The sequence below is a fragment of the Pteropus alecto genome, unplaced genomic scaffold, assembly GCF_000325575.1.
Source record: "Pteropus alecto unplaced genomic scaffold, ASM32557v1 scaffold146, whole genome shotgun sequence".
NCBI lineage: Eukaryota > Metazoa > Chordata > Mammalia > Chiroptera > Pteropodidae > Pteropus > Pteropus alecto.
Window position 1 is genome coordinate 32,666,366 of NW_006442107.1, and position 16,687 is coordinate 32,683,052.

A 16,687-nucleotide genomic window follows, 5' to 3' on the forward strand; every position below is an offset into this window, starting at 1 on the left:
TTGGCATCAGATTTCTAATTCCTAAATATGTTGTTAGGTGGAGCCGTAGTTATAACATCCTATGAAAAATTATTTTGAACCTAGAATTCCATTTCCAACTACCTGTCACTCAAATCTAAGGGTTTAAGACAAACATTTTTGGACATGCTTTCTATTCTCTTTCTGAAAAGAACTTCATATAGTATATTTTCAGTGACATAAATACAAATCTAAAAGGAAGATATGAAGGACATGGTTCCATAGTGTAGCAGTTAGCACATCTGCTTTACACACAGAAGGTCCTGGGTTTGCGCCCCAGTGTAGCCAAGGTCCATGGTCTACAGTCATGCCACCCTGAACAAGCCCGATGTCTAGTCTCGGAAGCTAAGCAGGATCGGGCCCGGTTAGTACTTGAATGGGAGACCACCTAGGAAGACCAGGCATAAATAATATTAATAAACAAACAAACAAACAAATAAATAAATAGAAGATGTGAAGACTAACTCAGGATTTTGATGAAAAATTCCAGTGACATCGATGAGCAGTTGGCATATTTTAAAACAAAATACGAGAACTTTGTGAAAAATGTTATCAAGAAAAGAATAAATAACAATACACATATTGTATGAATTAGATACTGACAGTCACTGTGTCATTGTATTGATGATATGAAATCATATTGTCTAATCTAATGAATAGGAAGAAAGGCAAAAACTCCAGGGAAAGTAAACTATATGAACAAGTCATAGGCTAACTACAAAACAAGCTAAAATGTGACATGATTTTAGGCTGTTCATGGAGTATAAGCATACTTTCTGAAAGGAATAGTAGATCTCCTGGCATCAGGTAATTTAGAAGAGCCAGATGGACAGACCTGAAGCTCAGAAATTTTGTTCACTTTATTATTTCTAAGTAAGTTAAGTTCAAATAAAATAAAATGTAATACTTTAAGTTATGAAGAATGATACTCTTGGGTGGTGAGATTATTTTATGGGTGGCTTTTCTTTACCCATCTCTGTATTTTCCTGGTTTTTTTTTTTTTTTTTTAATTATTTTTTATGGTGACATTGGTTAACAAAATTCAGTAAGTTTCAGCTGTACATTTTAACAGGCGTGTATATATTTACATTATATTTTCCTGGTTTTCTAACAGAAACTGTTTTACAATGAACAATAAATGCTGTTTGAAAATAAATGAAACAAAAACAGTATTAATAAACAAAAGTCACTAAAGAAGTATAGCTTAGGACTTTTTTATACACTAGCCTGTCTGAATAATCATGACCTGTAAACACCATTCCAAGTGCAAAATTTTTTAAAATAGTATTCCTAGTATTACAAGAATACTTAAATGTGGTTGAATACATTACACAATGTGCTTGTGCCCACGTACATGAAGCTTTTGATACTGTAGATACTTTGACAAGGAAATCAGGTCATAAACCATCATTTTTTCCACTCATCTCTTTGGAATGGCTGTCTTAATTATAAGAGCTCAGATTTTAGTACTCCCATACTATCAAGGTTTGATCCTTGGATCTCTAATCATAGACGAGTTAGTTAATCTATATGTGCTCAGATTCCACATCTGTAAAATAGGGATTACAGTCATAACTCAGTAAGTTGTGTTAAAAAGACTAAATGAGTTAATATATGAATGCACATAGAATATTGACTGGCACAGAATAAGCACTTGGTAAATATTAGCTTTAAAAATAGTGAAATTTCAAATAAGGCTATCACAGTAGCCATGTCCAGTATTTAAATGAAATATTCAGAACTGTATTTTATTTGACATTGCAGCCTCATGCTCTTTAAAAAATATCATATTTACCATTATAAAATGGGAAAATCTAATCAAGTTTACTCATTTATAATCATTTACAGTAGTTCAAAGAATGGCTTTTTTCTAGCCTTATTGAGGTATAATTGACATACATTAAAGTGTGCAATGTAATGATTTAATATATGTATATATTGCAAAATGATTATCGCAGTAAGGTTAGTTGACACATCCATCACTTCACATAGTTACAGTTCTCTGTGTGTGATGAGAACTTTCAAAATCTGTTGGCAACTTTCAGATATACAGTACAGTATTGTTAACTATAGTCACCATTCTGTACAGTAATACATCCTCAAAATTTTTTCATCTTATCACTGGAAGTTTATACCCTTTGACCACCTTCACCCATTTTCTCCATTCCTCAACTTTTTTGCTTTTTATAATTAATAGTCATGAATGAGGTATTTATAATCTCTTATTTCATACACTTATGGAATATATAAATCAAGATATTCTGTATCTAAGATGTGAATATCTCAAGATCTAGCAAAGAATAAATTAATCCAAGTTCATATTTGAAATTCAACTTTAACTTCGGATGGGTATGTTTAAAGCATTATGTTATTTTTCTTTTTTATTCAAAACATTTTACATATAAATTAACAGTGAACCTCATTTAATATCATACTTTATTTTAGATCCTAGATTTTATGGCAGAGTTGTTTTTTCAGTATACTCGATCATGAAATAAACATTAGAAGGTTTTTATTGAATGCTTATGGAATGATCACATTATGACATCATTTTATAGGGTGTACAGTTTATCTTGACTATATTCAGTGCCTTTTCTGTACTCAGAAGTAATATAGCATTATGGTTGTGAGTACCTATTTTGGAATCACAGAAATTTGGGTTTGAAGACCTCGCTCTACCACTTATTAACTGGTCATGCACAAATTTTTATTTTTAAAATTGTTACATAGTAGTATTCTGGACATGGAAAGTGGATATAAAGATGAATAAGACAACCTGTAGACTTGTGTAAATACGTATTCATTTTAAGTTTTACCAAGGATAATTTTCAACAAAAAGTTCTCTCTTGTTAAGTTGTACAAACTTTTTTTAATCACTGTATAATGGCATTAAATTGCAATTAGCAAATGAAACAGTTTATGTAATTGTGCATCCATCACCCCTATTCTCACTCCTGTTTTCCCTCTCCCTTTTTTGAGGAATACTAAAATATTTTATACATGTTGTCAATTATAACTAGTGCTTTTATCCATAAAAATATAAATTTCACCAAGCACTAATTTAAGAAAAACTTGGTGGGGGGGAGTGGTATTTTATTTCTTCTCTACCCTTACTAATTTCCCCTCACCGCCACAAAAAGTCTATATCTACATATGTTCTTCGTTTATTTGAAAGACTGGTGGTTTCCACTGCCCTCTTTTAAAGGACCACGTACTTCTATTGTAACCCTGTAATAAGTGAAATAAGTGCCTGAAGTCAGCCTGAACCTTTTTGTTTTCAGTCTTCTGATAGAAAGTTAAGCAAATATGAAAAGTTGTGGAATTTGTCCTTTTTAACATATGTGCTTTATTGAATTTGGCAGTATTTAATGTTAAACATACTTTTTATTTTAAATGCTTTTAATTACGTTTTTCTCTTTCTAGGCAGTGAGTTAATATTTATCACATGCATGGTATATGCCAGGATATGCTAGGTACATTACATAAATTAATTTAATCCTCACAACAGCCCTAAGAGTTAATCCCTAATAACAGATTGCTGACCTGTTAAGTGGCAGAACAAAGATTTGAACATAGTGCTAAAGGCAGAAACTGTGTACGTTTCCATTATACCATACTGAAAAGTTCAAAGTCATGAAAAGTTCAAAGTCAGATGGTCCCGATGTCAGCATATAATCACAATATGAATTTGAGGAATGTTTATTTGACTTAATGATATCTGTTATGATGTGTGCCATGACTAAACTCCTCGTTATATTTGAGTGTTTCAGCTTCTATTATGTAAAAACACTTCTAAAAATAAAGTATGTGGGGGTTTGGGGGAAGTTTTTTGCCATAGAGCCTACTGATTTAAAAATTTTAATGAAAGGATGCATTTTCATATGTAATGTATTCCTGAAAGTATGTTTACATGTTACCTGGTTTTGTTCAGAAAATTAAGAAAATTATTTTAAAAACTAAATATAGTATACATGTCTAGGGGTTTTGGTTTGTTTTATTCTGTACATTGCAGAATGTATTCATTATTTAAAACATTTTTAAGATAGATTAAAATTTATAAACAAATTAATATTTTTACTTTTATTATAGAAATTTTCAAATATATGCAAAAGTAGAAAAAATAGTATTATGAACCCATATGTACTTATTACCCAGTTTTAATAATTACCTTATGGCCAGTGTTGTGCCTCTCTGCATTCTTCCCTACCCCATCATTTTGAAGTCATTTTCTTGGAAACAATTTCATAGGTATCTCTAAAAAAAGGATTTAAAAAAAATTTAAACATAACCACAATACCATTATTATACCTAAACTAAAATTGTTTTTATTAAATCCAGTTATTATTCCAAATTCTGATTGCCTGATAAAATCATAGTCTTTTTAACTTCAAAATCAGTTCATATATTGCAAATAAAGTTTATATATTGCAGTTGGGTGATATGTCTGAGTATCTTGTTTAAATTTATAGCTATCCCCTTTTCATTCTTATGTTCTTGCAATTTTTTGTTGAAATAACCTGATCATTTGCCTGGTAAATTTTCCCAAAATCTGGATTTTGTTCATTGCATCTTCATGTTTCATTTAAGGAAAATTATTTTTCCAAGTATATTCTTACCTCAATTCAAATTTTCTTAATTTATCTACAGTGAGTTTAATGGAAAACTGACTTTAATGTTGGGAGGGAAAAGATTCTTGCGATACAAGGGGATTTTGCTGGAGGTTGAACAGGAGATTATTTTAGTAGTTCTGGTCAATTTTCTTAATTTTTGTCAAGGCCAAGGTGAACATTAGGCTTCTTTTTAAACTAATTTCTAGCACTTAAAATTGGCATAAACTCTCTGTATAAGTTACTAAAATATTTTACATACTGATTTTGCCCATAATTTTAAAACCTTATTTTTCATCATGACTTTTCAAAATGTTTACACACTCTATATATCTATATCTATATATATTTGCATGTAGATATATAGCTATATCTAGTATTTTCTTTCACAATTGAACAATCTTCATGTCAGTGAGCTTCTGAAGGAGGCTAAGGATTTTTTACTTTTATTACATCTGGCAGTTTCTATCTTAATTGTATTACTAGTGTCAGCAATTTTTCCATTTTCATAAATTACAAAATACATAGGTATTCAAATAATTCTACAAACTCTATAAAGATGATACCATTGTTTAAAAATAAATTTCTGGCTAATTGAAAAATGTTCAACAGCTGATATGCAAAAGTGTGAGCTCAATATAGGAAGATAGGTGTATTAGGGCATAATGTGTGAAAGTAGACTTGTGAAAGCTAAGGGTGGCTTAGAGCAAATCAGATAACAGATTTGTGCTCTACCTGGCAGATGATGTTGGAACTAATGGCAAGTGGATGAAATGTTTGACAGACACCCTCTTCAGTTGCTGAGTTTAAAGGAGACAACAGCAGTGAATTAGCAAAACAGTAGTCAGTGGCAACGTCATTCGCCACCTGAATACTATACAAAATTATAAATTGGATAAATTTGTATTTCATGTTTATATCCCTTTGTACAGCCCTATCCCACCATAAGCCACAGCTCCACTTAATTTCTTGATGTCTTAATACAGTCCTAAAATTCTCTATTTGTACATTTATTAAGTACCTACTATATGCTAGATATTATGAAAGTCTCTTAGTATAAATCATAGACTTATATTTGAAATACCTGTTGAGTAATGTGGAAGACAGAAGCAGAGAATTACAACTACTTCACTGGAGGTTACCCTCCCAGAAAAGACTCCAAAAATTCCATAAATAAGCCTTTTTTTTCCTTCATTAAGCACACTACCACTCCTATCGTCCTCCATCCTACAAATATAAAATACAGATTTTTCATTCTCTGTAGATGCTATTAATCAAGTAGTATACCTTTGTAAGTTTACAGAAAGATGAGTCGTGTGTGGGTGTATGCATATATTTAAGCACTTACTCATCTAGAATAGGTGGAATGCTTTGAGGAATATTGTGAAGCAGGTAGCCTCCCTTTGCCCCTTTCCTTTTCTGAGAAACACAATCTTTGACCTCCCATATTCTTGTGATCAGAATAACAGGGATTTAAAAAAAAAAAAAAGATCTTTCAGAATGATTTCAAGACAGTGATGTTCCCATGTTCCCAAGGGGTAAATGAGAAGTTAACTTTACCCACTTCCAAACCACTCCAAATAAGCATATTACCCATGTAAATACCAATGCAAACCTAGCCTCAACACAAGTGCCCTACCCAACATCCTCCCCACAACAGATTACTACCTTTAGGTCCTTCCTATATGTAAGTTTTGGAACTGCTCTCTCTGACCACTAATCTAAAATATCTCCTAGTTAAGTAGATGGGAAATAATAAAGAGCAACTGATAAGAATCCATATAAGTATGCGTGGAAGTTTGGAGAGGAGGAAGTGTAGTATACTTGTATGACTAATGTGTATAGCAAGAAGGAATGAAAAATGGGAGACAATGTAGAATACATCATAAAGTCAAGCAAATACCTTGGGCTGGCTGTGACTTTGTTTACATATCTCTTAAATGGGCATAATAATTGCTGCTGTGAAGATCAAATACTATTTGCATAGCAAATAATAAGATTCAATAAATGGTAGTAGTGGAATGGTACTTCAAATTTTGAAAAGTCTTATACTATCATTGGAATTTTTGTTTTAATTTAGAGTAGAGAGCCTTCAGATGAAAAGGGACAATATGACATATAGTGCTGGCCACATTGTGGTTTAAGGTGATAATTGATGTAGGCAAGAGTAATGAGAACCGGAGCTAGGACAGTGGTAGTGGAAATAGAGGAAAGATGGATTCAAGAGATGGTCCAGAAATTGAAACTCTGAACAGTTGAATTTGGAAGTTGAATTGAGGGGATTGAAAACAGTTTGAAGTTTTTTAGTTTGAATAAGTAGATTGGTGGTTATGCCAGAGAGGTGGAAAATACTGGCTTTAAGCAGCAAGAGGAAGCAGTTGTGGAAGAGAAAGTAAATGAGTTGAATGTTTTCAGTCTTGAGTTAAGAAAACTGAAAGAAGTCCAAGAAGTTACAAGTTAGCTCGTTGAATCTCAAAGGACAAATTGAGACTTGACTGTAAGTTCTTTAAAGTTAGGGTCACAGCATATTTAGTTTTGTATCATTATCAACCACTCTGGAAATACATGTGGCATTAGTAGAATAATTGTTTTCAAAAAATAATAATCATTAAGATAATTCAAACCGAAAAGCCCAGCATCTGCTGACTTTTTTTATTAGGCATGTGAAATGTAATTGCTTTGTCAAATGCATACTGGTTATTTGGAGAGATTTTAAAGGAGGGCTTTACTTTATGTACTGTCATCTCCCTACATTAGTCACATCGGCTCCATTTGCTTGCTGCTTTTTTTGAATACCACACAAGAAAAAAAAATGGAAATTTCTGGTAGCTTCAGAAGGGAAAAAGTCAAGCCTAAGGATAATAGTGATTTCAAATAACATTTAACTATTCTCTAGATGTCACTAGTGTTTTTTGGCAGTTTCTGAAAGTGCCTCAAGATGTACCAGAGCAGCTTTCAGATGTACTTGTGTTTTTAATCAATTAAGCTCTATTTTATTTAGCAGTTTTTTTATGAAGAAAAATGCTTTAACAAAAAATTTTGTGTTAATGATTGCTTAACCTTCTTTTTTTCTTTCTTAGTTTCCCAAATAAAATTGTTGAGATGATAAACATTAAAGATTTAAATGAGCTTTTTTCAGAAATAATTTGATAAAATGTTTTAAATACAAGTTTAAATTTATTGATTAGATATTGAAAACTAAAAATATTCAAACAGAATGGAAAATAACTTAGTATAGTGATAACCGTGGCCATTGTAACTATAAGAATTTGAGGATATAGAGAATCTATGTAATTTTCTCACTATAAACAATCATCTCCTAAGACAGAACAAACACTTTTTAAAAAAGCTACAACTACACTAGAGTTCAGGACCAGCTTTATGTTCCTGGGTAGTTAGAGTAAATCAAAAGATCTAAGATTGCTTAGAGAATAAAAGGGATTTCAGTCTGGTCTGCAGTGACACCACAGAGGTAGGATCTTTGCTGAGATCACAGACTAGCCAGCTTCTGGTCATTGCTACTGGCTCTGAGTACCACTGTGCAGAGGAGACAGCTTGATAGGTACCTGCAACTCAGTGACTAAGTCAGGTTACATTCCTTCACTGGAGTGATTCCACTCATCATGAACATTAATGAGTGTCAGGCTAACTTATTCACTTTAGAACTGACACTTCCCTTTTTTAAAAATATGAGTCTTTTAAAAAGAACCGTAGGAAGAAAGGTATAATCTGCATCGGAAAGCATTGCTTAATTATCTTCAGTTGATGAATCAGAAACACAAATGAGAAACCACCTTGCATCTCTTTGGGTACACATATATGTGTAAGCCTTAGAGAATTTGAATTTAGCCTTTAATGCATATATTCAAAATGATAAGCACTATAAGTAAAATATACATAAGATATATATGTGTAGTATAATTTAAGTAATGTATAAATATGCATAGGCAAAAAAAAGGACCAAAAGAACATAGGCTAAAGAAATTATAGTGATGTTATGGGAAGAAATACATGTGGAAAAATGAGCTACACCAATAATCAAACACTGATACCATTTTACATGTGTTAGTGAATTTTTTTTTAATAAATTTTTTATTTCTCAATTACACTAGACATTCTGGATTATGTTTCTTTCACGTTTACAACATAGTGTCTAGACATTTATAGAACTTAAATGATCACCCCAAAAATTACAGTTTCGTTCTTTATTTTATACTTTAGAGTCAAAGAAGTAAAGATGAGTCCATGAAATCCATCGGTGGTAGATTAAGGAGTTTAGGGAGATCTCTAGGACTGCACAAAAGGCAAAATGGAGAAACAGATAAAAGTGAACGGTTCTAGGATGTCCTCCCTGTGCTCTGGCATTGGCAGGGTCTCTCCTGTGCTCTGGTGCCAGTGGTTGTGCCTTCAAGGCCCTGAGATGCTACAGACAAAACTCAATGGCTTTCTCTGGCATCTCACAGCACTTAGAGAAGCGACTTGAGATCATTGGTTTGCATGTTTTCCTTCCATTAGATTGTGATTTCCTTTCTTTGCAGACACTCCATCAAGGAGAAATTACTTTCAAATCTGGTTGTCAGAAGCCTCCATCCTCACGGATGGGTGTCTGGCCTATGATTCTTGCTTATTTTGTCTTTCCCACAAACAGTAGGATAAGGCAAGACTATCTTTGTTCACTCTCAGTATTCAATGATGTTTTAGAGTTCCAGGGTCAGGTCTCTAATGCCCACAGTGCCTCAGGTGGGCGAGAGTACCCTCTACATTTATATCTGGTCAAGAAGACCGGAGAAGTGACTATGGAGGTACTGGTGAGAAGCTGGAGATCCTGAAAATGGTTCTTCCTTCTAACAGCCCCAGGATGATGCCATGTTGGCAGCCTTAAGGTGAACTTTTTAAAAAAAAATTTTTGTGATGATGAAAGCAATACATGTGTTATGTGAGGAATTTGGAAAATACAGGAAAGCTTGAAGAATGGAATAAAAATTACCTATATTTCCTCCAGCCAGAGTTTAACACGTATCCGGTTTAGATGTATTTCTCTTGTTTCTTTTTTCCTACACACACATACACATGTACACAAATTGATATACTGCTGTTTTCAAGTAATGATATATACAAAATTTTCCTGCATCATTAAATATTTACAATATCAAATAATTGGAAGCAACTTGAATGTCCCCTCAATAAAAGAATCTGTTTAAATGATTATGTATTAACTCATTGTAATATGCAACCCTTAAAAATAGTAGTGAAGAAAATGTAGCTTCAAAATAAAATGTCTATGATCTGTTAAATAAAAAAAGGCATATATGAAACTATATACATGCTGTGATTTAAGCTACCTATTTATAATTAATTTTCATGCCCTGAAATCCTTCCTGAAATTCCTATATATTCTTCATGTTTCAGCTTCAGTGCTACTTCTTTGAGAAGCCTGCTTTTTTCCTCTAGTTCTCCTAAGCAGAATCTCCCAGGTGCACCGTTTGGGCCTACTATCTACTGCCATTGTAACAGTTCTCAGATTGTATAACTGTTAAGAGCGTGGCTTTTTTTTTTTTTTTTTTTTTTTTTTTTTTCATCTTGTCACTACTAGCTCCTAGCTCTGTGTGCCTGTCGGAGCATAATAAGTATTTATTGATGACTGATTCTAAGTGCAGAACTGAGATTTTGTGGGATATGCAAAGGGAAAAAATCATACTCCATTTCCAGTAAAACTAACAAAAAACGGAATATAGTTATACATAAGCCATGAAGAATTAAATCCTTGAAAACTACCAGTAGAGAAGTCTTAAGAAAAAATTATAAATAAGAGATTAACAGAGAATGCCTGTTGCATAAGAACATATTTTGGTATTCATATAATCGAGGACCAAAATAAATACTAAAGTAGGTTTTACTTTTTTGCAACAAAGTTTTGTAGTTTGATACTTTGTATTGCAGTATTGATAATTGGAAATGGAAAGTTATTTTTTTTTTGCATATGTACAAGTAATTATAATTTCAAAAATGTTCTCTTTTCTATTACCATGTGTCAGTATAACTATATAACTCATTGGCATTTAGTAATATTGTCTTGGAATATCTTCTCCAAAAACAAGATAGTGATCTCTCTAGAGTTCTACAGTGTACAATACCTTATAGACATTCCAAAATACTCCTGGAATTTGAATTTTTGTGTAAAGAGAATATTTGAGAGCTAGATCACTTTAGAAGAAGATTAATGTATTAAATTTATAATTTTAATATTAACTACTTAGCAAATGAAGTATTATTTTGTAATGAGTTTGGTTCCCCCACACTCTTAACCCCTTGGTCAGAGAGGCCTGGGTTTTCTTTTCAGTTAGAGGCCCCATGTGTACAACATTTCAGCTAAGGTGCCCACCTAGAAGGAATAAAATATTTTTCTTAGAAATGATATCAAGAAATAGAATATAGCAGTACTTTGTGTACATTTATACAACAGTTTGGATGCAATTAAATTTTTATGTACTTAAATTTTTGTGTACTTAAAAATATGTAGGAATTCTGGGCCTATTATTTCCTCTATTATATTGAAATATATATCAGGATACATTACTATAGATAAGAAAGCTAAAGAACAGAGTAGCTTTTTTCAAATTGCATGTTCAATTTATCTGTTACAATCTTGATTATGTAATGAGGGGGTACTCTTTGGGTTTTTTTTTTTTAAACCAAGTAGTCATTTCTTGTATAGTCAAAACCATTCACCTTTATTTAAATTACTGTCCATTATGGGAATCACTTGATCCCTTAAGATTTTAATAACAAAAATTCTTGAAACATATCAAACAATCTGATGTTTACTTAATTAAACTCTAAGTTAGTGGTTCTTAACCTTTTTTGCAATAAAGAATCAAGTTAAATAGTCTGTACAGGAAAAAAATGTACATATATGTAAAATTTTACATAACGTTAGTAGCCAGTGTTTCCCTAAGTTCCTTGGGTTGTGAATTTCTTCATATTGTGTATTTATGATATATGTATTATAAATTTAGTATATTGTATGCTTTTAGAGGTGTCAAGGGATCTCATCCTGAAGCAGATTTTCTATAAAGCTTTTCCACGACACTTGTAGCAGAGTTCTTACATATTTTTATTGCATTCACATATAAATCTGAAATTTTTTTCTGAATTGTTTAAAATATTTACTATATATGCTATTTTTTCTCTATCTTATTTTTCTGATAATTGTCTTGGCCAACAACAGATTTCTTTTCTTATTCTAGATTCTGAAGAGGTTCGGTCTGTAAATCCTTCCAGCGTTGATGAAAATATTGACTCTGAGACTGAGAAAGACTCTCTCATCAGTGAAAGTAAACAAGTAATTCCCAGTAAAGCTCCTCTTCCATCTGCCCTTGATGAGTATGAGTTCAAAGATGATGATGATGAAGAATTAAATAAAATGATTGATGATAGGCATATTCTTAGGAAAGAGCTACGAAAAGAGAATGAATCTGAAGTAGAAAAGAATAGTTTATTTGCAAAACAAGAAAAAGCTTTCTTTCCTAAATCATTTAGAAGTAAAAAACAAAAGCCATCTAGGGTATTGTATTCAAGTTCTGAAAGTTCAGATGAAGAAATTCTTCAGAACAAAAAGGTTTCTACTCCATGCTCTGTCCCTGAAACATCAAATTCTGATATACAAACCAAAAAGGAATATGGAGTTTCAAATGAACACAAACAGAAAGGCAAAGTTAAAAGAAAATTAAAGAACCAGAACAAAAATAAAGAGAACCAAGAGCTGAAGCAAGAAAAAGAGGGGAAAGAAAATACGAGAGTAACAAACTTGACAGTTAATACTACTCTAGACTGTTCAGAAAAGACCAGAGAGGAGGGGAATTTTAGGAAATCTTTTAGCCCAAAAGATGATACATCATTACATTTATTTCATATTTCCACTGGTAAATCTCCCAAACATTCTTGTGGACTAAGTGAAAAGCAGTCAGCACCACTAAAGCAAGAACATACCAAAACATGTTTATCACCGGGAAGTTCTGAAATGTCATTACAGCCTGATCTTGTTCGGTATGATAACGCAGAATCTGAATTCTTGCCAGAGAGTTCAAGTGTAAAATCTTGTAAGCATAAGGAAAAAAATAAACATCAGAAAGATTTCCACCTAGAATTTGCCGAAAAGTCAATTGCTAAAATAAAGGATGAAGATCATAGTCCAGCATTTGAAAATTCAGATTGCACGCTGAAAAAAATGGATAAAGAGGGTAAAACATTAAAAAAGCATAAATTGAAACATAAAGAGAGGGAAAAAGAAAAGCATAAAAAAGAAATTGAAGGTGAAAAGGAAAAATACAAAAATAGGGATGGTGGTAAAGAACTGCAGCGGAGTGTGGAATTTGATAGAGAATTTTGGAAAGAGAACTTTTTTAAAAGTGATGAAACTGAAGATCTCTTTTTGAATATGGAACATGACTCCCTAGTGTTAGAAAAAAAGTCAAAGTTGGAAAAAAACATAAAAGATGATAAATCACCCAAAGAAAAGCATGTCTCAAAAGAGAGGAACTTTAAAGAAGAACGAGAAAAGGTCAAAAAGGAAAGTGAGAAATCCTTTAGGGAGGAAAAAAAAGATTTAAAAGAAGAAAGAGAGAATGTACCTATAGATAAAGAAATAGAATTCAGTTCTTTAGGTATAAGTGCCAGTGAGGATTCTATAGGGTTACATTCAATGGAAAAGGAAATAGAAATTGAAAAACAAGAAAAACATATAAAAGAAAATAAAGAGAAATCTGAGAAACGATTTCAAAGTAAAGAAAAGGATGTTGAGAAAGCTGAAAGAAAAAATTCTGAAAAAGAGAAGAAGGTAAAACATGAGCATAAGTCAGAGAAAGATAAATTAGATAGTGAATGTGTTGACAAAATAAAAGAAAAAGACAAGCTATATTCACATCACACAGAGAAATGTTATAAAGAAGGTGAGAAGATAAAAAATATTACTATTAAGAAAACTGATGACAGAGAGAAAAGTAGAGAAAAGATGGATAGAAAACATGACAAAGAAAAACCTGAAAAAGAGAGGCATGTAGTGGAAAGCAAAGAAAAGCACTTGATGGAAAAAAAAAACAAACAGTCAGATAATAGTGACTACACTAAATCAGAAAAAAGCAAAAATAAAGACAGGGAGATAGATAAAAAGGAAAAATCTAGAGATAAAGAAAGTGTAAATAATTGCAAACACTTCCAGGAAGAGAAGAAGTCAAGTATAGCAGACAGTAGTAAAGTACAACATGACAAAACTTTATCTGTTAAAGAAAAAACAAAAGATGAACCTTTGAAAACTCCTGATGGAAAAGAAAAAGATAAAAAAGATAAAGATATAGACAGATACAAAGAACGAGACAAACATAAGGATAAAATTCAACTAAATAGTTTACTCAGACTAAAATCTGAAGCAGATAAGCCCAAACCTAAGTCATCACTAGTATCAAAAGATATTCGACCTAAAGAAAAGAGGTTACTGAATGATGATTTAATGCAGACAAGTTTTGAACGAATGCTGAGCCTTAAAGACCTAGAAATAGAACAGTGGCACAAAAAACATAAGGAAAAAATTAAGCAAAAAGAAAAGGAACGGTTGAGAAATCGTAATTGTTTAGAACTTAAAGTAAAAGACAAAGAGAAAATAACAAAGCATGCACTAGCTGAGTCCAAAAATAAAGAGCTTATGAGGTCAAAGAGTTCAGAGTTGACTGATGCTTATACCAAGGAGAAACAATGTAAAGATGCTATAAGTAACAGATCACAATCTGTTGACACCAAAACTATAATGAATTTAGGGAAATCATCCTTTGTTTCAGATAATAGCTTAAACAGATCTCCTAGATCAGAAAGTGAAAAGCCGGGTCTCAGCTCCAGATCTGTATCCATGATTTCGGTTGCTAGCTCAGAAGATTCCTGTCATACTACAGTGACAACTCCAAGGCTTCCAGTTGAGTATGACTCTGACTTTATGTTAGAGGGTTCAGATTCCCAAATGTCTTTTTCCCAGTCACCTTTTCTGCCAGTTGCCAAATCTCCTGCCCTTCATGAAAGAGAGTTGGATAGCCTACCTGAACTGCCAGAGCGGATTAAACCACCATATACAAGCAGACTTCCAACATCCCATCTCCGATCATCTTCTGTAGATGATGTTAAACTAGTTATAAACGAGGGGAGACCAAGTGTAGAAGTTAGAAAGTGTAGCATGCCATCTGTCATTTGTGAACATACAAAACAATTCCAAACAATAGAAGAAAACAATCAAGGTGGCTTAGCTGCGCCAAGAGATATTTGTCCTTCTCCCAAACCTGAGGTATCTTCAAATGTGCCTGAAAGAGAACTTTCAAATGTGTCTAACATACATTCCAGTTTTGCAGCCTCTCCATCTAGATCTGTAAACAGCAAATATATTTCAACCGATATAAATGTTATCAAGAATACTGCTCCAGTGGGCACTTTAATAGACAGTCCTGTACATTTAGAGCCATCTAATCAAGTTGGTGTGATCCAAAATAAAATGGAGATACCTGCTGATAGACTGGAATCATTAAGCACCAGTGACTTTATCTGCCCAAATTCTAGTACACCTGATCAAGATTCTTCTGGCCAGGGTTTTTGTAATTCCGAAAACAAAATATTGAAAGAACAGAATACTGACTTTTTATCTCTGCACCAGGCTGAACTGCCAGTAAACTCTTGTGCTCAGGATGCAGCAGCCTTTCTGCCTTCACAGCAACCTTGCTCTTTCCACAGCCAGTCACTTGCAGATGCTGAATCTATTTCTAAACATATGTCTTTGTCATATGTTGCCAATCAAGAGCCAGGTATTTTACAACAGAAAGATGCAGTTCAAATTATCAGTTCTGTTTTAGATACTGATACTGAATCTACAAAAGATATGGAAAATAATTTTCCCCTAACAGATGTTCAAAAGACAGATGCCTTTGTTCCAGTGTACTCTGAAAGCACTATTAAAGAAGCATTGCCAAATTTTGAGAAAGCTAATACTTTGCCTGTTTTACCATCAGGAAAGGACTTTAATGGAAGTGATTCCTCTTCCCAGCTAAATATACACTATACGTTTAGCAAACTAATGTATAAGTCTTCCATTGGCCGTGAGGTTGAAAATAGCATTTCTGATATTCAGGTTATTTCACATGAAAAAGAAAAACTGGAGAGTTTGGTTTTTACTAATTCGAATGATAAGTGCGATTCTGATTTATGTGAAAATGCAGGGATGCCAAAAGGAAACCTAAATGAACAAGATAATCCAAAACTTGATCCTGAAAGTGAAAAGTGTTTGCTTTCTATTGAAGATGATGAATCACAACAAAGCACTTTATCAAATCTGGAAAACCATTCACAGCAACCAGCTCAGCCAGAAATGCACAAAGATGGTCAACTAATTAAAGTAGAATTAGAAGAAAATGCTGAAGATGATAAAACTGAAAGCCAAATCCCTCAAAGGATGACTAGGAACAAAGCAAATACAATGGCAAATCAAAGCAAACAGATTCTTGCTAGCTGTACACTATTACCAGAAAAAGACAGTGAATCTTCATCTCCCAGAGGAAGAATAAGATTAACTGAAGAAGATGATCCTCAAATTCATCACCCACGGAAGAGAAAAGTGTCGCGTGTACCTCAACCTGTGCAAGTGAGTCCGTCTTTACTACAAGCAAAAGAGAAAACTCAACAGTCTCTGGCAGCCATTGTAGATTCTCTGAAACTAGATGAGATTCAACCATACAGTTCAGAGAGAGCGAATCCATATTTTGAATACTTGCATATAAGGAAAAAAATTGAAGAAAAGCGCAAATTGTTGTGTAGCGTTATTCCTCAAGCACCTCAGTATTATGATGAATACGTGACATTTAATGGATCGTACCTCTTGGACGGAAACCCCTTAAGCAAGATTTGCATTCCCACAGTAAGTAACATCACTAGATATACAGTGTTATCCAGTAGAAATACAATGCAAGTCACATATGTAGTTTCAAATTAATCTAGTAGCCACATTTTAAAAAGTATAAAGAAACAGGTGAAATTAA

The 16,687-nt window shown here is 32.9% G+C and overlaps 1 protein-coding gene across 4 annotated transcripts in view; it reads left to right on the forward strand.

Annotated features, from left to right (window-relative positions):
* The window catches only part of ANKRD12 (ankyrin repeat domain 12), a 118,595-nt gene that overhangs the window by 81,746 nt on the left and 20,162 nt on the right, over nucleotides 1–16,687 (forward strand). For all 4 annotated transcript variants that reach the window (XM_006920075.3, XM_006920076.3, XM_025038561.1 and 1 more), the window contains one exon: nucleotides 11,873–16,566. In XM_006920075.3, coding sequence (XP_006920137.1) covers nucleotides 11,873–16,566 — 4,694 coding nt within the window. The remainder of the gene's footprint in view (nucleotides 1–11,872; nucleotides 16,567–16,687) is intronic.